Source organism: Suillus subaureus (genome assembly GCF_016647635.1).
Source record: "Suillus subaureus strain MN1 chromosome Unknown BJ212scaffold_31, whole genome shotgun sequence".
In the NCBI taxonomy this organism is placed as follows: domain Eukaryota; kingdom Fungi; phylum Basidiomycota; class Agaricomycetes; order Boletales; family Suillaceae; genus Suillus; species Suillus subaureus.
In genome coordinates, this window is record NW_024538587.1 from 535,988 (window position 1) to 557,373 (window position 21,386).

General features: G+C 47.2%; 9 protein-coding genes across 9 annotated transcripts; 6 read left to right on the forward strand and 3 right to left on the reverse strand.

Moving 5' to 3' along the window:
* Nucleotides 1-207: 207 nt before the first annotated feature.
* On the forward strand, nucleotides 208-1,073 carry BJ212DRAFT_1484099 (chaperone for protein-folding within the ER, fungal-domain-containing protein; the record flags this gene model as incomplete). Its single annotated transcript, XM_041340734.1, has 3 exons — nucleotides 208-339; nucleotides 397-461; nucleotides 515-1,073. The coding sequence occupies 3 exons, from the start codon at nucleotides 208-210 to the stop codon at nucleotides 1,071-1,073; spliced, it is 756 nt and encodes a 251-aa protein (XP_041189756.1).
* Nucleotides 1,074-1,443: 370 nt separating this feature from the next.
* BJ212DRAFT_1302283 (uncharacterized protein) lies at nucleotides 1,444-3,213 on the reverse strand (the record flags this gene model as incomplete). Its single annotated transcript, XM_041333239.1, has 7 exons — nucleotides 1,444-1,657; nucleotides 1,985-2,186; nucleotides 2,268-2,278; nucleotides 2,390-2,420; nucleotides 2,509-2,677; nucleotides 2,858-2,910; nucleotides 3,090-3,213. The coding sequence occupies 7 exons, from the start codon at nucleotides 3,211-3,213 to the stop codon at nucleotides 1,444-1,446; spliced, it is 804 nt and encodes a 267-aa protein (XP_041189757.1).
* Nucleotides 3,214-4,048: 835 nt separating this feature from the next.
* On the forward strand, nucleotides 4,049-6,252 carry BJ212DRAFT_1302284 (kinase-like domain-containing protein; the record flags this gene model as incomplete). The annotated part of the gene is made up of 2 exons (XM_041333240.1): nucleotides 4,049-5,225; nucleotides 5,276-6,252. 2 exons carry the CDS (start codon nucleotides 4,049-4,051, stop codon nucleotides 6,250-6,252), a joined length of 2,154 nt encoding a protein of 717 aa, XP_041189758.1.
* A 337-nt stretch (nucleotides 6,253-6,589) lies between these two features.
* BJ212DRAFT_1377304 (uncharacterized protein) lies at nucleotides 6,590-8,222 on the reverse strand. The gene is made up of 8 exons (XM_041336508.1): nucleotides 7,970-8,222; nucleotides 7,793-7,905; nucleotides 7,596-7,740; nucleotides 7,202-7,461; nucleotides 7,102-7,144; nucleotides 6,951-7,046; nucleotides 6,824-6,894; nucleotides 6,590-6,776 (listed from the first exon to the last, which is right to left on the reverse strand). The coding sequence occupies exons 1-8, from the start codon at nucleotides 8,133-8,135 to the stop codon at nucleotides 6,651-6,653; spliced, it is 1,020 nt and encodes a 339-aa protein (XP_041189759.1). The 5' UTR covers nucleotides 8,136-8,222; the 3' UTR covers nucleotides 6,590-6,650.
* A 964-nt stretch (nucleotides 8,223-9,186) lies between these two features.
* On the forward strand, nucleotides 9,187-10,246 carry BJ212DRAFT_579736 (uncharacterized protein). The gene is made up of 9 exons (XM_041343565.1): nucleotides 9,187-9,376; nucleotides 9,455-9,523; nucleotides 9,578-9,587; nucleotides 9,634-9,653; nucleotides 9,705-9,737; nucleotides 9,797-9,893; nucleotides 9,950-9,978; nucleotides 10,037-10,067; nucleotides 10,121-10,246. Exons 2-9 carry the CDS (start codon nucleotides 9,470-9,472, stop codon nucleotides 10,189-10,191), a joined length of 345 nt encoding a protein of 114 aa, XP_041189760.1. The 5' UTR covers nucleotides 9,187-9,376; nucleotides 9,455-9,469; the 3' UTR covers nucleotides 10,192-10,246.
* A 209-nt stretch (nucleotides 10,247-10,455) lies between these two features.
* Nucleotides 10,456-10,903, forward strand: BJ212DRAFT_1377335 (uncharacterized protein; the record flags this gene model as incomplete). The annotated part of the gene is made up of 3 exons (XM_041336509.1): nucleotides 10,456-10,558; nucleotides 10,613-10,827; nucleotides 10,885-10,903. A coding segment is annotated over one exon (168 nt), but the record flags the coding sequence as incomplete, so codon positions are not given.
* A 3,209-nt stretch (nucleotides 10,904-14,112) lies between these two features.
* On the forward strand, nucleotides 14,113-14,676 carry BJ212DRAFT_1484102 (uncharacterized protein; the record flags this gene model as incomplete). The annotated part of the gene is made up of 1 exon (XM_041340735.1): nucleotides 14,113-14,676. The coding sequence occupies one exon, from the start codon at nucleotides 14,113-14,115 to the stop codon at nucleotides 14,674-14,676; it is 564 nt and encodes a 187-aa protein (XP_041189762.1).
* A 4,515-nt stretch (nucleotides 14,677-19,191) lies between these two features.
* On the reverse strand, nucleotides 19,192-19,707 carry BJ212DRAFT_1484104 (uncharacterized protein; the record flags this gene model as incomplete). The annotated part of the gene is made up of 2 exons (XM_041340736.1): nucleotides 19,192-19,590; nucleotides 19,663-19,707. 2 exons carry the CDS (start codon nucleotides 19,705-19,707, stop codon nucleotides 19,192-19,194), a joined length of 444 nt encoding a protein of 147 aa, XP_041189763.1.
* A 701-nt stretch (nucleotides 19,708-20,408) lies between these two features.
* Nucleotides 20,409-21,332, forward strand: BJ212DRAFT_1302290 (uncharacterized protein; the record flags this gene model as incomplete). Its single annotated transcript, XM_041333241.1, has 4 exons — nucleotides 20,409-20,495; nucleotides 20,849-21,002; nucleotides 21,024-21,103; nucleotides 21,146-21,332. Coding segments are annotated over 4 exons (508 nt in total), but the record flags the coding sequence as incomplete, so codon positions are not given.
* Between the last annotated feature and the right edge of the window lie 54 nt (nucleotides 21,333-21,386).

A 21,386-nucleotide genomic window follows, 5' to 3' on the forward strand; every position in this document is an offset into this window, starting at 1 on the left:
AATTTGTGTAAATAGTATCGAAACAAAGACTGATACCAAACAAGAGCAAACAGACTGCTCGACGACCTTCTCACCTTGACCGCTATCGTCGTTCTCAACGTTCGCTCCCCACCCTTGTGGTCGTCCCGTAGTCTTTTTTCCGCTGCCCTCCTTACCCCGAAAAACTACCAAACACTGGCCTAAAGCATCTTATAGACATCCTTGATGATGATATTCACTTCCTTACTTTTGCTGCTTGCAACGTCTGCGCATGGCCAGACCGTTTACGACGCAGCTCATAATGTCACCGCCATCACTGGCACCTGGAGCTCTGGCAGCCAGAATGTCATCACTGGACCTGTAAGTCGTATATTTGATTAAAGTTTACTTCCTGACTCAGGTTGCTGTGGTTTCAAGGGCTTTGCTACCCCATCTCAAGAGGCGTTTACATACCCAAAGACAACAGGAATGTCATTTTCTTTGTGAGTATCAATAATGTTCTCGGCTTCTATTTCTGACTTAGATCGAATTATAGCACGGACGATGGGTACTACGAGATCGCGCGGTACCGTATGACTAGCAATGGTTTGCTTTCCGTGCTATATTTCCTGTTTCATGCCGCTAAAGCAGTCCTAACAGGTACCGTACCAACCTGCATCACAGGCGTCATGAACTGGGCCCACGGCACATATGTTCTCGCCTCCAACGGCTCCATCGTCATGACGCCATTCGGTGACGGCTACCAACAAATACAGGATCCCTGCGCCGCTATCTCCAACTTCATAGAAAACTACAACGATACTGAGCTTTACATTCTCTGGAACATATACCAAGACCCTGTTATGGGGTACACCCTTCAGCTGTACCAGTTCGATGGCACACCGTTACCACCTCAATACCTCGTCTCCACTTCACCCAACATGCTCCCAACTCAGGCTCTGCGTAACGTCAGCACATCCGCCACTACCGCCGCCACCGTCCAAAATGCAGCGGTCGTCAACGCCAATGCTGGGGGGCGCAGATGGGAGGTGGCAAGCGTGACAGGCCTGCTTACGGTGATTTCAGGTCTTGGACTAGCGTCTCTGCTATTGTAGAATGGGACATGATCATTATACCTGCGCGCCATCGTCGTATTTCTTATACCTATAACACACGCTTTTTTGCATTGGACAGTTTGGACACATACCTACCTGCATCATCGTGGATCCTTTGTCGATGCAATACGGATATCCTGTGATCGACTGCAGCAGACACTCGTTTGATATGCGTTCCAGTCCTTTGTTTTATTATTGTATCCGCGGGCTTGGATAATAAGGATATACACGTCACAGGAGAGCATGTGGTGTGGGCGCTACGTTTTGCCTTACAAACTATATAAGCCACTACATATCGCTTAAAATATCAGCTCCACATCTTGCTGCGGTTGCCTTTGCCAAAACTAGTTGCACTCCCTGTCCCCCCTTGTTACTGCCCCCCATTGCAACTCGATGCTCCCTCTTGTTCCACGTTATGCAAAAAGCGGTCCCCCGATGTAACACCATGTTCAGCAGCTCTCCTTTCTTTCAACCAGCGACCGCATTGTCCCTCGGTGACGCAATTGTATATACGACAAGATTTTTGCATAAGGAAGTTACCAACCCAGTCCCAGTCATCGGATCTTGACATTTCACAAGCTCCGCTATACAAACATGGTGGCAATATCAAAATTCAAGACTTCTATTCACCACTAGAGCATAAATTGACTACACATATCAAATATCCCCCCTCTCAAGGACGTAGTCACCAGACACCGGACAGGTCATCGTCGAGTCTAATTTGAAAGTTCAAGACGTGGTGAATTGGTAATATGGAAATCAAGGAAATACAATTCACCGCCCTAATGGTACATCCACCACGAAATTCTGAAGCTAATCCATCCAGCTGGCCAGACCCTGAGTGAGTCTAAACTCAGGATCTTATCGTACCAGTAGTAGGTTTGGTGGCGGTACATAGATCGCTCACTGACAATGCTATTTGATATCGAAGTTGAGGGACGTTCTTAAATTCATGCGAGGGGCTAGAATGGTTGCCTGAACTGGCTGTGCGATAGTCCGGACGACAGCGCGTATCGCTCGGTGTGCTGTGCGTAGGGTCGCTAGACCTCGCCAACTGCGCGCGCAGCAGCGATCCTGTTGGCAGTACTCGCTCAAACTTAAAAGCCAGCAGAACTGTTAAAGCTTAAAACGTGGTGAAGCTGTTTAATATCCTGGGGTTCACGAGCGCGAGGAAGCGGATGGGAAAACACGTACAACTATTGAAGCTTAAGACGTGGTGAAGTGGTGACAATATAATTAAGGGCACTCACCAGGTCACCGAATTTTACCGGAGGGCCAATTTGAATCTAGGTGGCCGAAGTGAATCTAGAACTCACCTTCTTTCTCCTCTCTCCTTATCGTACGGCTCTGCAACGGTACATGTATCGTTGGTAGTGATATCAATATTTGATGGAGTGGAGAGCCTGGACGGTTGCCTGTCCTGGTTATTTAATACTCTGGGCTGTGTATCGCTCGAAGTGCATGTCATAGTTAGCAGCTCCACTTTTGGGTGAGCTCCCGGTGCTGTTTGCTCCAAACGGTTCGCCCGGTAGAATCTGGGGAGGGGCGATCTTTGCACAAGGAAGTTGCCAAGCAAAGGTCCAGCGGATCTCATACACAATGTTCTGTGGGCGACAGAAAATATTAATTGAATATTCTTGATTTATATCATGCATGCTGTGGATTGCCGAACCTCGTTCAGTCTGGGGCCAGTCTGGCTGGCCGGGGTGAGTCCCTTTCTCTGTGTTGAGCATAGCTCGGTGGTAATACATGAATCACTGGCAGTGATATCGAAATTCATGCACGTTCTCAAATGTTGGAGAAAGAGTGAGAAGTTTCCTATCTTGGCTGTGCGATACTGCGGTCCACACCACAATTTCAGATCGAATAGTGCGTGAAGGACCGGGGATATCGAATTACGTATATTAGATGAAATGAAGTCGATGAAAAAAATTAGTTGGGTATTGGCGTACTCACGGTGAACGGGCCAAAACATACATGCGTCAATAGACAGAAATTGGACATTGAAAAACATACATGGGGGCCAAATGTACGGTTTTTTATCGTGTGGTTCATCGGATGGTTTGTTATCATGCGGTGCGTTGATGCGAGAGTTGTCAGAGGCGGACAGTCTCGTATGTCGTTCCTGGCGATCGCCCATGATGTGAGCAAGTCCGCGCTGGTCTGACAAGTGGACTCATCTCCCGAATGGTGAAATCGCCTCCAGTCATAAAAGAGGAACCCTTGAACTTTGCTTCGGGCGTCCCCGGATGTGGAGTTGATGATTCCTTCGCATTGCCACTAGCGGTGAATATCGTGGCACGCTGGGAGCGGCGTGATGCATTAAATTATCGTGAATATATGGTGACAGCAGTGAATTAAGGTATACGTTACCATCGGAGTCATTGTTAACATTGAGGGTGAAGTCCTGTACGCTGACTTGGAAAGTGCGATCCATGATAAAGGACTTGATTGATTTCGAAATTTAGTGAAAAGACCCTAAATGTGTAAAACAGAGTGCGCCAACTCAACTGAGCCACTGGCGAGGAGGCTCACCGAGACACCTATCTCGGTGAGCCTCGGCCTAGAGATAATAGCTGCAGTTATCGTTATCTGACTTGCGATTTACATTGGAAGAGAACGGTCCAGGGGTCGAAGCAACGGAACAAGCAGCGTTAAGTTAACCAAGTAGCCGCTTAATGTTTAGCCACGCTACTAATGTTAGATCGGAACCGGAATACGCCGTCACACCGGATCCAAATAAATATGGGAAAGGAATCACACGCCTGGATATTGACGATTACTCCGGAAAGTCGTTTATTTAAAATCTTGTGCCTCTTGATTCTTTCCTTGTCGCCGCTTCCCCCTCGCAGGCCCCCTACACACGGCATATCCTTCTACCGTCATATTCATTGCTTTTCTTTGTGCTATTAGATCTCATTTTCAATTGCTCTTAAGCTCAGATCATCCATCGTTCATTCATCAATTTCTTTTCCATGACCTCAGGTCTCATCAAATCTCTATCTCCTGCAACAACTACAGAATCGCCTTCACGCTCGTCCATAGGACATGAGAGCCTACCTCTAGTTTTGGGTTGGCCACCATCTCTGAATATACCAGGCGAACATCAGACAGTAGCATCCCAGACGGCTTCCGGCTCGGATCTTGACCAGGACATTTCACGGCAACTTCTTGCAAACAATAATGAGCGTTCATCTCTCTCAGAAAGCGATAGTGTCTCCATGTCACCAGCAATGATGTTCCTGTCTTCGTTTAGTCCCTCCGCAATCCCACAATCACCTGATGCAGAAGGTGAAATCATTCGTGGCTATGTCCTCGGACCAACTATAGGTTATGGGGGATTCTCTGTGATCAAACGTGCCTCATCCCTTTCGGGAGGTGTTGTCGCTGTCAAGATTGTCCGTCGCTCAAATTTGGAGAAACAGACAGATCCTTCTTTAGCTAGAAGGCGACTCAATCACGAGGCCCAAGTATGGGCTTCCTTATGTCACGAGCACACCTTGCCCCTCTTCTTTTCCGAACACACTTCCTACGCCGACTTCTTCTTCTGCCTCTTGTGTCCCGCTGGATCCCTATATGATATACTTTTAAGGGACGGTCGTCCCGCACTCCCTCACGATGACGCGGGCATGATGTTTCGACAAATTGTACGAGGCGTACGCTACCTGCACGAAGTTGCAGGCTATGTACACAGAGATATCAAACTCGAGAACATCCTTGTAGACGAGATGGGTACCTGTAGAATTAGCGATTTCGGCATGACTCGCAAGATCGGCGAAGTCGATGATGACGAACCCCTATGCGATGCAGACGATCACTCTGGCATCCACCGTCACCGTTCCACTTCTCGATCTGCAAAATCCAACCTGTCTTCGCATCTCTCAATATTACGCCACCATGGTCTTAGGCGTCACCGTATATCAACTCCTGTTGGCGAAAACCCTCCGCCTGTCCATCCATCACATGCTTTTCAACAAGGGTCTTTGCCATACGCGTCCCCCGAGCTTCTCCAACCCAAAGCTTCGCGGTTCAACGGTGCTAATCCAGCTCAGGACATCTGGGCTCTGGGTGTCCTGCTTTATGCACTTCTGACCGGCCGTCTCCCATTTTTCGACTCATTCGAGCCACGACTCGAGATGAAAATTTTGCACGGTAAGGATATGATATTGTAATCTGTGGCTTGCTAATGCACTTCTTTACAGGCGTTTATGATATGCCTTCTGGTATTAGTCGTGGAACTGAGCATGTTCTCAAAGGCTGCATGGAGCGTAGGGTCCGTACCCGGTGGACGATTGCAATGGTGGATGAGATGGCTTGGGGTGTTGGGCTTGACGACGATGATGACGACACAACTCCTGTAACACACAAGGATAAATTTGAGTTAGTAGATTATCCCAGCCGCCGATCTCCATCATTATCCCAGTCGCGCCCGAGGCGTGATAACAACTCAAACCCATCTCACACCGAAGAAGCACCCCCAAGGCGGTCCAACCGTTCCCTCTCCCGTACCTCTGTCTCAACTGCAAGCTCGCTCGCAACACGATGTACGAGTCGCAGTATCTCTCGCCCACCAGTTGTTCGTTACCCAATGTCTCCCACGTACGATGAGCTCAGTCATTCAGTGGTGAGCGCCTCGACGTCTCTCTCTGTGCCGCCTCTTGATATTGGCGGCCCTGCTCTTCTTGCATCGCCTGAGCGTGGCCGGCGACCGAAGAAGGCGGGATTTTTACCCCCGAATCGATGCACATCATCATTAGCGACGTCTTCCCGCCAATCAGAATATGCTCCAGACTCTGGAGATCTCGACACTGATGTAGACGTGTTGGGTGATACCGCTCATTGGGCGTCTACTCTAGGCATCAACGCTGTAGCAGAACCTACTGCCCACCGCAGTGGTACGGCCACTGTGATCGAGCGTTTGAAAGCCATACGGGAAACACTGCCGCCGCACAAGCACAAAAGGGCTGAGAGCACACCTCCGGCATCAGGTGCTTGGTCACGGAGATTGCGGCTTCGCATCAAGGAAGATCCTTCTTCCTATCGCGCAGCAGAAGTTCACGGAGTAGGCGGATTCCTTAGAGACCCCAGCACCACTCCCATACCAATTACGCCGCAAGGCGGTACCCGAAGCCGGAGCGTTGGGCATGACACCCATCATGCCTACCGCCGCCCTCACTAGCTGTATCCTCACCCTTCTATTCCCCCCAAAATGCAATCTATCTTCTGGGGACCATTGGATTTGTGGGTTGCTGATCGAACAATCGCTATTTATCTTGCTTTTGGCTGTGTTGGTTCATCATTGTATTTTTTATTCAATCCTGAGGACTTCCGGTACATACGACCCCCTTTGTCTGTCTTTGTTTTTCTTCGTTATGTTCTTGGTTTTGGAACGCTCGTTTTGCATAGCGTAGCCCTTGGTGTTGGAGATACACATGGTGGCAAAACTTATATTACGCATGCCTTACCACACTGTACTACTTGTTTTATGAATCTCGAGCGCCTCATTCACAATACTTGTCTGTGTAGAATCTATGCGTGATATGACGAGCAGCAAGATATAAATGAAAAGCATAGTGGTTAAGTAGTGAGTTCCATCGGTGCGTGACCACTAGCTGTAACTATCACATCGTCCGCTGCTACTTTCTGAGCCTTCCGCTCAGCAGCCCCGGCCTGAAGTGCCCCTACGTCGTCTTGCAATTTAGCCTAAAGGGGAACTTAGCTCGACTCAGAAGTAAGATGCCGGGACGCACAATTTTAGCCTCTAGTTCTGCTTTGTCAAACCCCTCATATATTCTCTTTGATGACGAGGATTTTTTGCTGTCTAATGAATGGTGTTCCTGAGAATGATCTGATGGAGATAGTAAGTAGCGTTCTTACCAAAAGCTGCATGCTTAAAGACTTCTTCCATTAACTCGTGGTTTCTCCGATATCTCGTAATTGCTAGCGTTCGCGTCGATAGCAGTTCAGATTCATCTGCACAAATGATCAATGCGAATAACGTTCAACTGAGCAAACAAAGTAGTCGAACCTGCGGATTCGTCATCATCTAGCCGCGGAGGACCAGGCCGTTGCTTAACCAATAACCAACATATTAGACAAACGTTTCTCCGAAGACAGGATATACTCACGCCCACCCCTACGCCCCCACTCCCATCTCTCACCCGTTCACGCTCCCTCCTCCTCTCCAAAGCCTCCATATTACTGTTCTGCTGCGCTATCATCGCCTGCGGGTTCATTCCTACTTGGGGCATACCGCCTTGATGTGGACCTGCGGGGTGTGGGAAGGCTTTTTGACCCGCCCTGTCGCCCATGACATATATAGGAGGATCCGTGATTTGTCGTAGTGGGTAGTGCCTGACGGGGTTGTTCAAGAGAGATGGGACGATCTCTGGGGTGCGGGAGAGGTATGCGTAGATGTAGGTGTGAAGGTGGATGTGGATTGGTGAAGTCACAGACATATCGAACAATGTACGATGGGTGGTGAGAAGGCAAAAATGACGATACGGTGGTAGAGGGACTCACGGATGGGAGGTACGCGGGAGTAGTGAATTAGGACTAGTTGGGGATGGCCGCCTTTGTGAAGGCGGTAGCGTCGGCGCATGCGCCATGCTGCTGTATCTTGGGAGTTGGGTATGAAACCGAATTTGACTTCTGCGACTTCGAGTTCCTGTGGAAAGGTTAAACTGGATTATAAAATAAACAAAAGGGCTGATGCGCACCCGTGTACCGCGTTGGACAGGGATAGTGTATCGGCTCTCTTGGTCTTGCCATCGGATTCCGTCGTTCAGAGGCTGAGAGGGATTTGGCATGAACAAGAGGTATATTTGGCCTTCTGTATATGTTGTAGAAGTGATTAAACGTTAGCTCGCGATTAAGGTCTTTCGCACTATTCATACCTTGTGGCTTGTCGATAAAAGTCCATGTGTAGGGTTGGTTGTGAGAGCTTTGGATGGCGCGGAATAGCATATTAGCTGCGTTTTCTAGGGAGACATTTGGATGAAGACCAAAGTCTTCCGGGTATTTGAGTACAGGAGCCTCTTGTTGCATTTGCTGGAATGCCATTCTTCAGTCGAGGACTCGAGGTTTACTTAGGCTGTTTCTTGCCGAGGCGTTGTTTGGTCTTAAAGCTGCTGCCAAACAAACAGTGGCTCTACCAGTAGCACTAAACTTACGACTCCGACTAAGTATCTCTGTGATACATATACGCTGATACTTGGTCGTCAACCTCTCAATTAGTGCAACGCTTCGAGATATTGGGTCAGCCCTGCAACTTGAATGGTATCCGCAGTATTAATTCACGGTTGCATCTTGATGGTTCTTTTTATATAGATCAGGTAACTTTAATGAGCATGCCTTGTACGCGAAACTTGACTACGATCCTGAATGTAGACGGAGTATCCTGACAATGCGCAGCCTTTTGCTGTGTGTCGTGTTCTCGTTGATATGCGGCCGCTATCAAGATAATGCCTAATGAATGTTCTGCTTCTTCCGGGTCCCTGTTCCAACACAGTTCAGCGTCGACGGCTACAATCTGATAAGCTTGTCCCAATCGATTTTAATCAACCACTGAATATTTCCCAGATCTATGATCATGCCTGTTCACTTCAAGAATTGGTAATGCAGTTTTTTGTGACACGCCTCAATATTGATACATTAATAGTTGTCATTGTATAATGATGCTGTTCAAGGTGGGCATTCCCGCTTCGATCTGATCGTTCTGGACCAACGCAAAGGCTCTTTCTATTACCGCACGATGTATCCATTCATCTATAGAGGGTGAGCCTCCCTACAAGGTAACAAGGTGGCAAGGTCCCTCCAAGGTAGCTTTGCGTTTCAAGTGACAATAATGCATCAAACTTGGAGGTTCAGAAGCTTTTATTAGGTGCGTTCTGCATGTATTATGTAGTCTGACCAAAAACTTGACAAACAATACATGTACCTTGGAATAGAGTATAGCTATCAGTGAAACTACTGCCTCAGGCACTGGAGGCGCAACTATATCTTTCATCAAGTCGCTCCCCTGGCGGTGCATCCAGTGAACTATGAAACGCTCCATCATGACCATCAAGCTAAGAAAGTCGAATGATATCCCAGTATTAACGTCACCACCTTGATGGGATTACAGCTCATTCATAAGAGGTGGGAAGCTGCATGGTGTGTGCATGAAACACATGTTTTTGACCTCTGTTCGCATCTATCTTACATATCTTGACGCTCTTCTATATCTTGAACCTTCTTCATCTTATATCGGTAACTATCGGTACTGCACAATGCGTATCAAGCCACCCGATCGTTACATAACCGTGCGTAGTGTACTTAACGCGCGTCTCGTCGTCGTCCATACCTCAGCGTTTTCTCATTACTCGCTGGGACTGTTCCAGTGTACAAACCTCTAGATGGAGTATTTATCTGACGATATCGCAGCAGCGAGTAGCTTGCAGTTCGCTGCGGTATGTCTCCTTGTTATGAGGGCGAATAGTACTTGATAATTCTTGTTTCATCAGTGCATACACGGTGCGTACTGTCTGAACCCCTTATCCTTTGCCCTAACACAGTTCAGCGTCGATGGCTACATTCTGGGTAGGCTTACCCTGGTTTTTCTGACGTCCGCTGTTAAACTCGCATATCCAGATCTATGATTATGCATGTTCACTCCATGAGGAGGTAATATATCCATTCCGTGATACATCTCGGTTTTGATATCCAAAATATGTTGTGCACAGTGGACATTTTTACTTCGGTCGCGCTGGAACAAAGTAAAAGGCCTGTATATTGTTACACGATACCTTCCCTTTATCCTTCTCACCATGAATCTATATCGTGCGTTCCGCTCCAGCATACATCGTCTCGGTGATGAATTGACACTCGTTCTTTAGTGAGCTTTACCACGAAAGATAATCCAGGTGTATGTCATGCTGTGGAGAATCAATGAGAACGAACAACTTACTGCCTGATTTCGCCAGAAATGCCGGATGTTGGTTAATATCGACTCAGGTATGTGCATGGTACATTCATGTATGCACGCACTTGCTACTTTCCTTTCACAGTTATTGGTATGGTATCAGCCATTTTCTCCGAATGTATCTTTCATTCCCTCGCATTATATGTGTGTTTCTGATCTGATTCATCCAGGTTTTTTCATCCTCAGAACATATGTGCTCTGGAACAAGAACAGAATCTTGCTCGCAGTCATGATGTCCACCTTTTTTGTGAGTTCCCAATCCACTCACTATACCAAAGCTAGTGGCAGATGAATCAGCCAGGTTTTTCTCGTAGCATCCTTCACCATTGCCTTCGCCAGTACCGCCCCCACAGCATGTACTCGCTCTCACCTTCCCTATGGCGTTCCACGACCACTGAAAAATCCTGTTCACTTTCACAGATGCGACTAGTGCGATCCCGGGCATCACAGGGTGCTACCAGAGTTCGACCGGTTTCTGGCTCTTCATACCATTTCTTCTCCTTTCCGCGTTCGAACTGGGTGGGTGACCAGGAGCATATGTATGTATGTAACACGTGCTGACAGATGTTCTCCCAGTACTCCTTATACTCACGCTCATACGTGCCATACAGAGCTGGCGGATAAACCCAAGCCGTCTGTACGTTGTCCTGGTGAAACATAACATATTCTATTATACATGTGGTTTTTGTGAGTTAACACTCACACCCGCCATTTTTCCGTGTTCATACATGATCATTTCTCTTTCCTGAAGTGTTCTCAGTGGTGAACATATTCACATCGCTGCTCCTCCATGTGCGTGAATCTCCCAGATGGCTTTTATGATCGAGTTGTTGACGTCCTGCGCCCCAGTATTCCTACCAATCCATGTTGCATGAGTATGCACCTCCATATCCTGCTGTGTATTCCTACTGAAGATGCCTGAACTTACACCCACGTACAGTTTCCAGTTCATGATCCTCGCAATCCTCGCCACGCGCATGCACCTCCATCTCTGGCAGGTGAACCGACATGCACATGGCTCTGGTACCCTTGTGCGTATTACAATGTCCCACATGTCATCTGTAAATTCCACGGCGTGATATCTTATCCTGTGGCTATTCGTACGAGATGACTGGCGGGGGTGGGTTTAGTAGAGAAAGTATTTCTTTATTTATATACCACAACAAACAACTAAAACTGTCAGGACGTGCCATACGGGCTGTCTTTTGGTTATTGTACCAAGTATAACTTAAGGAATAATACGAACAGTTGGAGAGGTCCACGTTTGTGGTGAAGTTATTGGTTTACACATGGGTGTGATCGATACCCGAGTTGGGTATGATTCTAAAGTTGCTGCCAAACAAACAGTCACGTGTGGCTTTATACTAGTACTTGTGTCTAAACTTACTACTCCGAGTATTCCTGTGATATGTATACACTTGGTCACGCAACGTTCCTAGATCTTGGGTCAGCAAGCCCTATAACTGGGTGTTGAGTACCCTGTCATGACTCCGAGCTAGCTCGGTTGCAAGACTTGCCTCGACAAAAAGTCCGAACATCAATAAGTATTATCCTGCTATTGCTCTCCGTTGCCCCATACATCTGACCAACACCTTCCTCGTGCTCGCGCTAATCCAGTGCTACTGCCACGACTTACCACAGTATGCTTCGACCTCCTGCACCTTCCTGTCGTCCTCAACCTCCTGCACTTCTACAACCCCCACGCTCCAAGGGCAACATCCTGCAGCCTCCCGCTACCCTGGCACGCCAATACAGATCCTTCCTCGCCCTGCCGTGAACCTGGTGTTGCACACCTGACCGCAATCTTTCTCGTGCTACTGCTAACCTGTCGCAGTCTCCCGTTGCTCGCTTCGACCCCCGCACCCCCTTGTCATCCTCGGGGTCTCGCGCAGCCGCCTGCGATATCTTGTGCTTTCCCTGGTTGGCATCCAGGTTCTGTGCCCTTTATTATGTTCCCTTCATGCTACCCATGACTATATCTATTGGAGTCAAGCATCTATGGTCCCATAGATGTTCCTCGAGGGAACACCTTAATTTGGTTAGTAAAGGGAACAGAGGAACACGAAGACCAATATTCTGTGGGAAAAGAGGGAACACCATGTCTTTATTTGGTTAGGCAAGGCACGAGGGAACACAGGGTTAGTGGGAACAGAGGAACATTATGTGTCATACTGTGTGGGAAAGAGGGAACACGGGAACATTATGTGTCACAATCTGTGGGAAAGTGGGAACACAGGAACATTGTCTGTGAGAAAGAGGGAACACATTCTTTATTTGGTTATGAAAGGCACGTGGGAACAGAGGAACATCATCTGTGAGAAAGAGGGAACACAGAAACGCTGTCTGTGGGAAAGTGGGAACAGAGGAACATCATCTGTGAGAAAGAGGGAACACATGGTCAGAGTCAACAGGGGGACATCATGTCTCATAATTTGTGGCAGGGGGGGAACACATTCTTTCTGTGGCCCTTAATTCACTGACCTTATTTACTCACCCCAGATTTTTCCTCCCTCATCTCTCTTGGCTCTATTCTCCCCATCTGACTCCATCCCCAGCCCTCAATAAGCTAGTATTTTATGTATATATTTCTATCAAAACATGATCTAATGATATTTTCACCCAGAACATAATGTTCCTGAGGCCCTGCAGGAAGTGTGCTGATACAGCATGAAAGAAGGAGGTGCTCACCACACCCACGAACACATTCTGTAAATTGTATAATTTGTCTGATAGACTGACCAACCTACTACTGCAGGCAGAAGTTGGCAAATGTCAATGCAAATCTTATTTGTACTGCAAGCAAATGATCAGGAAGGGCAGGGGGCATACCATCAGCAAGGCGTGAAAAAGGCTATTAACTGTATGCTTCATAGATCACTATCTATAGACTGTCATCCGCAATGAAGGATGTTTGGCACCCAAACATGATAGAACCACACTTTAATTGCTGAGTGTCCTAGTCCAATGCATTACAAACAGGATAACAAGCATTGTTAATATAACATGGCCATGTGGTGAGTATCAGACTTAATACATCATCCTTACAGGATCTTGCGCTAGTACTTCCCTTTGGTGTGTTCCATTACAGCGACCCCCACCATGTCAAGTCTGATCTGCCCTCTGTACTCTATACGATGACAGGTTCTCCCCAACATCTTTGCAGCCTCCATATTAATGTAAACCTCCACACTTACCTATGGTGCATGATAGCCCACTTGCCATGCCATGTCAAACCTCATCTATGCCGCATCACTGCCTCGTCAAGTGCCGCGACAAATCCCACCTGCACCTCAACAATTTTAGCTGTAAGTGCAACTTGGGTATTGCTTCACTACACACCAGCTACTGTAATTTTTTTTCTCATTTCTGCTTGCCTGTGCATGGCTCAGTCATATTTTATATTGTTATCCTGTCAGATTCATTTACAGCAGTAATGAAAAGAAACTACTTTCCCCATCTCTCTTTCTTCACTCCTGTGTGAAAACAATGTGCAAACATCGCAACAATTTCACACCATAGACAGTGCTGTGTACAGTTGACTGTGTGTGAATGCATCTGTATGAAAGTCGAGCATAGTATGTTGGAGAGTCAGTCCACGGCGGCCATTGATCATTGTTGCATGTGCAGGCCATTATGGAAATTGTTTATGGTTGACGGTCCAATTGGAACACTCACGCTCAGCGAAACCCGACAATTTAGAGGTTGATCCGTGAAGATATGCGTTAGAGTACAAATTGAGGTGGATACAAATCTAATATTCTGCTCCGCGGAGCACGGGGCGGACTCCCGGCGCGCCGCGCGCGCGCGCTCGACGCCTCGTTTTAGTGCGGCGCGCTCAGCCACAAAAATCTTCGCAGGTTAAAAATGACCCTGGGGGGAGATTCGACCAAATCGTGGGAAAATGCCTTTTTTGGAAAACAAAAAAAAAAAAAAAGGTCATAGACCTCATCTCAGGGACCCTCCCACAACTTGTGGTTCCTTGAGGTGTGAAGATTTGAGTGAGATATGGCCAAAACAAGCCACACCCACCTCTGTGACATGCCACCACCAAGGTCATGGTGCATGCCCACCAAAGTCATGGGCGCGCCACCAAAAGCAGATGGCGCGCCACCACCAAAGTCATGGGGCGCGCCACCAAAAGCAGATGGCGCGCCACCACCAAAGTCATGGGGCGCGCCACCAAAAGCAGATGGCGTGCCACCACCAAAGTCATGGGCGCGCCACCACCAAAGTCATGGGCGCGCTACCAAAAGCAGATGGCACGCCACCACCAAAGTCATGGGCGCGCCACCAAAAGCAGATGGCACGCCACCACCAAAGTCATGGGCACGCCACCAAAAGCAGATGGCATGCCACCACCAAAGTCATGGGCACGCCACCAAAAGCAGATGGCATGCCACCACCAAAGTCATGGGCGCGCCACCAAAAGCAGATGGCGCGCCACCACCAAAGTCATGGGTGCACCACCAAAAGCAGATGGCGCGCCACCACCAAAGTCATGGGGCGCGCCACCAAAAGCAGATGGCGTGCCACCACCAAAGTCATGGGCGCGCCACTACCAAAGTCATGGGTGCGCCACCAAAAGCAGATGGCATGCCATGGGTGATGTTCAAGTCCCACAAGAAACAGCAAAACCCTTAAGATAAACTTCAAGAAAGTCTCCAAAGTGTGGGAAGAAATTTCCCAAATCAGAACCCAAAATTAAAGTTGTAGCCAATGTCCCTACAAACACATCTGTGGTGGTGGCTAAGCTTGATGATGTAATCTGATGGAGATATTCCAAAAATAGGTGAAAAACATCGGTGCATTTGAGCCAAGTCAACCCTAAGGGATAAGTCATCATAAGGAAAGTCAAGGATAAGCATACAATAAGGATAAGTAAGGAAGAATGTCGACCATAAGGATAAGGATAATGTAACCAGTCAAGGAATAAGGAAAGTGTTACTAGTCAAGGATAAGGATAAGGATAAGGAAACAGCCTAGTTGTCAAATCACAGGAACAAAAATACAAATTAGGAAGTCGCCAAAGTCAAGGATAACAACAGATACCACATAAACCTCCTGGTTTTGAATGTGCAGGTGATGGTGGTCTTTGCCTTGTCACGCTGTCCTACTACTTAATGAAAACTTTTCCCAGGCAACAGGTAAGCTGTGCCTAGGCACGCTCCCAGGGCTCAGAAGTGAACAGGGAGTGTTCTATGTACGTAAGTGATGTAATGTAAGGGTCCATGATGGAATAATATATCGTATGATGCCAGACATGGGAATAAATGGAAAGGGACACACTATGGGACTGGTTGGACGATGGATGAAGGCTCCAGGATGCTGTGCGACAAAGTGTAACTGAGTGTGGGAAGAGCATGCTAAGTGTGTGCACAGGAATGCATCACATAGTGCAGGAAAGCATTGCACCTCTGGCACATTTCACAGGAAAGTCATAGAGGGTAAGTTGTGCACTGTACCAGTCGTCATGAATCGTAATATGTGCAATATATGCCTGGAGGGATCTCGTTCTCTACACTGCACCACTGCAATTCAGTAAAACCAGCAGCAAGCATCTGCTCAGAGCATTTTGCCACTGCAGAATGTTTTCAAGAATCTTTAGCAAAGCAAGAGTGCCTTTGTTGATGTTTGGCAGTTGCAGTTGTACCTGCATCTCGATCCAGGATAATAAGCAACAACTTCAAAAAGAGGGAAGTTGTTGCTGGGCCGTTGGAAGTCAGGCAGGTAAGTGCCTGTAAAATAACAACTTGAATTGAGAGTTGATGGGAGCATTGACACTATGGACCTCCAGTACTGAACATTGTAATGCTTGATCATGAACTGAGCTCTGCAAGACTGGAAAAGAAGACCTCACATATGTCAACATTTAAGCACCTTCCAATCTTCTGTACTTGTCATGCTGTTGGACAGGAACCTAACCATCCATCCATGCTCTTTCTCCCAATCATCTGAACTGCCATAAAGCATCCATATGGCATTGGCACATCAGTCACATCAAGTTATGGGCACTGAAGAAGGAAACACACCATGTGTGGGTAGATAAAATTGGAAGGATAGAACACCTCATGAAGAGCATGAGATAGAATCAACAATGTAAACAAAGGCAACTGTAAGGGAGGACCCACTCTCCCAGCTGCCAATCTTCCACAGGAACATAGTGACCATCATGTGCATGCAATGAGCCTAGCCTGACAGTCTGATGAATCAATATTCCAAATGATCAATTCAAAATGTACTCTTGATGCTTATCAGCCTCATTGCAGCATCGCCATGAGGAATGCCAGTGTTTCCCCCTTTCTAAGCATTCAGATATTCCTCATCAACCTCCCACTTGACATCAGCAAACTTCTCCTGAAAGGGTTGACCCATGGATACTCGCAGGTAGTATGTAAGAACATTGGTGCAAAAATCTCACTAGGCTGCTGCATCACACTGTTGATTATGCATCCAGGTCATTTGAAAGAAACAGACCAAGTTTCTGCACCCAGCAACCTACACCTGATGACTGCCCAGCCTCCACTGTATGGATTCTGAGAAGCTGTCATATCCCATATGCCAGACATAGATCCCATCATATTCCCACGCTTTCCGGACCTGTTTCTGGACCCCATATCCAACTCATTCCTGGATCCCCTATCCTGTCCACCCTACGCACATTCCGTCCAGCAAGACATCTGGACTTTACCTCCTCTTGGATTCTGGACTACACCCACCACCTCACATATCTCAGTCCTGTTTCTGTCCTGCCTTCTAGATCCCCAGATCTCCAGACCTCCGGATATTAACTGTACTATCTCTGGACCTATTCCCACCCTCTGTCTGAGATCCTGCGCCTATCCCCATTTAGGCATCTCCACCTTTCCAGTTCTCGGTTATCTCTGTTTCCATCTTGCTGATTGATCCCTATACTAGTTTCATCTCCGAGTTCATTTACTTATGTTCCGTCTTACTTACCAATGTGTTTCCGCATGCTCGTACATAGCCTTACTCCTTTGCTTACTGATCCTCTCAGATAGCCTCTAGTATATAACCCCTGTACAACTACAGTAGAGTCCTCAGTCTGAATATCATCTTAGTTCCTGTTCATCACCTTAGATCTGCCCAATCATCTTCTGGACTTCAGTCCATCTGAGTCTTGTCCTTTTCCATAAGGCCTAGGGAAGGATTCCCTAGGCCAGAATTCTGGACCTCCGGATTTGTCCCCTATGTCTCTGTCCCAAGTCTAGGGATTGCTTCCCTAGGCTAGAGTCTTGCCTTTCCAGCACTTACCCTCTTTCCAGACTTAGTTCCACTTCCTGTCCCTCTGACTCTACCTTAGGGTAGTCTACCTCTGTTTGCTTCTACATCGGACTTTGTCCGATGTAGCCCCTATTCCTTCCAGACCTCCAGACCTCCTGTCCTCTGTACCTCTGGATGTCCTGTCCCTCATACCTCCGGGTGTCCTGTCCTTCAGACGTTCCGCCCTCTGTACCTTCAGATGTTCCGTCCTCCATACCTCTGGATCTCCTGTCCTCCATACTCCGGACCTCCGGACATCCTGTCCTCCATACTCCAGACCTCCGGACATCCTGTCCTCCATACTCCGGACCTCCGGACCTCCATACTCCAGACCTCTGGACCTCTGGACCTCCTATCCGTCCATCCCATTTTCCTGTAGAAGTATTACCTTGCAGCGGGAACTCTCCCACGCTCCTCCGGACGTTTCCCACGCTCCTCTGGAAGTCCTCCTGCACTCTCCACCAGAGTAGCCAGCCACCGGAAGTCCTCCAGACTTCATCGGACCATCATCGGACTTCCTCTGAAATGAAGGGCACATACTCAGGTAAGGGGCACAGCGTACGAGCTGAGGCCAAGCCCCTCTGAGTCAGTCTCTCTCTCCTTTGAGCATGGTTCTTAACAGAAGCTTTATAGCTTGGCAAATGCATTCCCTGACATTTTTGAGATGGGAACTCTGTCAAATAATCTAAGATGTTTGAATTTAAAATGCTGACGCTACACCCATTAGAATGATGGCTCACATTGCCAATGCCACTGGGGTGGTAGAGCTTGGAGGTGATGATGATGTTGTTGATCATGCTGCTGGCAAGGATGTTCAGCCTGCCAGGGTGAGCCAAGCATGAAGAAGCAAACACACCCTCCAAGAGTTAATTCACAAAGGTAGGCCAACCTGTGTGACCAACCTGGCCCAAAGCCAGTGCTTCCTTGTAAGCATTAATGACCAGTTGAGATGGTGAACATGGGAAGATAGCAAGCAGGGCCTGCAGTTTGTGCTGTTAGTTGTGCAGGGCTGTGGATGGAAACCGAACACGCAATGATGAGTCCAGAGAAAGAATTAACTGAAATGTGTAGCAGGATGCTCAAGATGCTCTGCTAGGCTCAATCTTGAAGGCATGGTGTGCCAGGATCTAGCTCAGATCTAAACAGCGCTCCACACACATCAAGCCAGAATGAGCTGGAGGGTGTGCTGGATCTAGCTCAGATCTTAAAGGCATGCCACACACCGGGATCTAGCTCAGATCTAAATGGCACTCCAAGCATCAAAACTGGAGTGTTATGGCCATGGAATGAGAGCTGGAAAAACTGCAGCGGCGGGTTGGTGGGAAGGTTTTCAGCTGTGTGTGGATGGTGAGAGTTGCTAATAACAACAGTTTTATGTAATTGACAACTGTCTGATCCAGTCTTGACTATGCATAAAGCTTTAAACTGACCAAGGTACTCTTCCGAGGACATCGACCAATGCTACACCATTAAAGGACACATGTGGTGACAATTTTTTCCAAGTGGCTCTAGTAACAGTAACCACACAGCTGGGATCTGAGGGCCAAAGGATGATCAATGATCCCCAGTAAGAACTGGTTATGACGGGAGAGGACCGTAAGTGTCGGGAGGTGTTGATGAAATGAAAATACCAGACGCGCACATTCCGCTTACAAAGTGGGACAACCAGCACATTTTCGAAGTGCTGCTGTAAGATCTCTCGTGCTCTTGTATGTTTTTTTCCGCATATGCACATCAGAATCACCTTAGAGCATATAGTTAGCTTGAGATGTGTTCTTGGGTGACGTTTTTCAGGGCACATATCTTCTCCCACTTCTTCTCGTGCACTGAGTATTCGTCCATCAGCGACTGATTGTATCGTCGTAGTGCAGCAAGTCAATGTTGCCCAGATGCAACAACGATGGGATCAAGATTGTTCATCTCGAGTTCGACGATCTCTTCTGGTTCATCGAAAGTCTTGGTGAGTTTCTTCGCATCCTTCAGACGCAATGTCTTCATGATCAGCGGTATCGCGGATATCTCCTTCATTGATACTATACCATACTTCTCGAAGCACTCTACTAACCTCTTCATTTCAGTCTCATTCTCGGGCCTGTCATTGTACACTCCAAACTTCAGCCTTCCTGCAATTGCAAGAAGATCGACCCAGGCAATCCCCACTTTGCATTTGGCCACCTGGTTGTCGAGCTTTTGCGTTTCTTTCGCAAGGTCTGTCTTCGGAATCGTCACTTCGATGGGTCGGTCATTCATATGCAATACCGACGCCTCATCCTCCTAATCAAATTCAATCATTTCCCAACGTTATCAGTGAGTCTTCCTTCGAATTCTTTAATGATCTACACTTACTTTAGCTTTCTTTCCTCCTCCTCCCCTGGCTTTTTTCACTGGCATCCACTTTGTCGACTGGGTGACAAGGTATGGCAATGTGTTGGTAGCTGAACTAATGATAGATTTTAATCGATAATCAACTCACTGATTTTTCTACTCCCCCTTGCCCTTCCGCGCCCTCCCTTGCCTCATGGCTGATTATTCATGTCCGCAAGCATCACATGTGTAGACCACGTGACAAGGTCTAGTGTGTCATCGACTGTCTGCTGTTGCTCATCCGCACATCCGCAGACCTATACAAAGTATGTCTGTTTATCAATACATATTATGTTGATGTGTTATCGTAGTTCAAATCCTTTGTGGTCCGCCGTTGCTCATGTGTATATGCGCGGCCCTCTATGCAAATCAATCAATGTAGATACCATGTATATATCAGTATATACTATACTTGCAATATAATTCATGTAATGTCCGCCCTCGCTACATGGTCTATCCGCAGACCTGCATACAAATCAATGTAGATATCAAATCTTAGGTGTAGAAATCACTCTTTTATAGGGTTGTTTTACCATTTATGTAGGTAAATTTAAATAGAACACCTGACCATTTTGTGTTTGGGGGCCTTGGGGCTAACATAACCATAGATATAACCGAACCCCTGTACAGTTTCTATATATAATGGTGCTTCAGAGTCATAAACCACCCCAAGTCATATGACTTGCATGGATGGACCTCAGGCTCATTACTGAGGTCATTGAACTCATATGCATCAAGCAGCAACAGCCATTTCATCTGTCAAAGTCAAGTTCCAAAGTTGCTTCCCTGTATCCAAATTGACCGCTTTTGCTTATGTAAGCAGAGTCGCCCCTGTCATGCTGCCTCACCCAATGATTGATTTTTTCAGCCTCCATGTGACTTGCCTGGCTTCAAATAGGACTTTGTACAAAGGTTATTGAACCATCTGAATGCAATGGCGATGCTCATTTCCTCAAAAAAAATCATGTTTCAGAGTTGTGGTACCCTCTCCCCCTGCCTACTCCACCAAAAGGCATGATTTTATGTTGATGCTGATGTGCAAAATAGTGTTCCTACTGTTTGATTATCATGCAAATGGATTGGAGTTGATTTCTGAGTGTTTTGAACCAATATGAATTGTGATGTGTGAGTTTGCCTGATACCCCCTCTCAAAGATCGATTTTTCTAGGCTTCCCATGACTTGCCAGGACTCCAGGAGTATTCTTCCTGGGGGTTATTGAACCCTCTGAACACGATGGTCGAGCTGGATTTCCCAGAAAAAATCGCGTTCTTGAGATATGCAAGGTCCCCCTCCCCCCCTACCTCCCATATCTTGATATTATGTAAATACCAATATATAAAAGACTGTGCCTGGTGTTTTTCGATCATACAAATCGATTGGGAATGGTCCCAGAGTGGCTTGAGCCTGTCTGAAATGAAATATGTCAGTTTTGCTGACACCCCCTACAAAGATCGATTTTTACAGACTTCCCATGACTTGCCAGGACTCCAAAAGCATTTTTCCCGAGGGCTCTTGAACCCTCTGAACACGATGGTCGAGCCAGATTTCTTAGAAAAAATCACGTTCTTGAGATGTGCAAAGTTAGGGTTAGAGTTAGGGTTAGAGTTAGGGTTAGAGTTAGGGTTAGAGTTAGGGTTAGAGTTAGGGTTAGGTAGGTTAGGGTTAGAGTTAGGGTTAGAGTTAGGGTTAGAGTTAGGGTTAGAGT

Coding starts and splice junctions, on each gene's coding strand:
- BJ212DRAFT_1377304 (XM_041336508.1), bottom strand. CDS start 8,135: ATGGCATTCCAGCAAATGCAACAAGAGGCTCCTGTACTCAAATACCCG. Junction 7,462..7,595: donor CTCCCGCGTACCTCCCATCC/GTGAGTCCCTCT, acceptor CCCGCACCCCAG/AGATCGTCCCATCTCTCTTG. Junction 7,047..7,101: donor AGATGATGACGAATCCGCAG/GTTCGACTACTT, acceptor TCATTTGTGCAG/ATGAATCTGAACTGCTATCG.
- BJ212DRAFT_579736 (XM_041343565.1), top strand. CDS start 9,470: ATGGAGTATTTATCTGACGATATCGCAGCAGCGAGTAGCTTGCAGTTC. Junction 9,979..10,036: donor CCACGAAAGATAATCCAGGT/GTATGTCATGCT, acceptor TGATTTCGCCAG/AAATGCCGGATGTTGGTTAA. Junction 10,068..10,120: donor GTTGGTTAATATCGACTCAG/GTATGTGCATGG, acceptor TTCCTTTCACAG/TTATTGGTATGGTATCAGCC.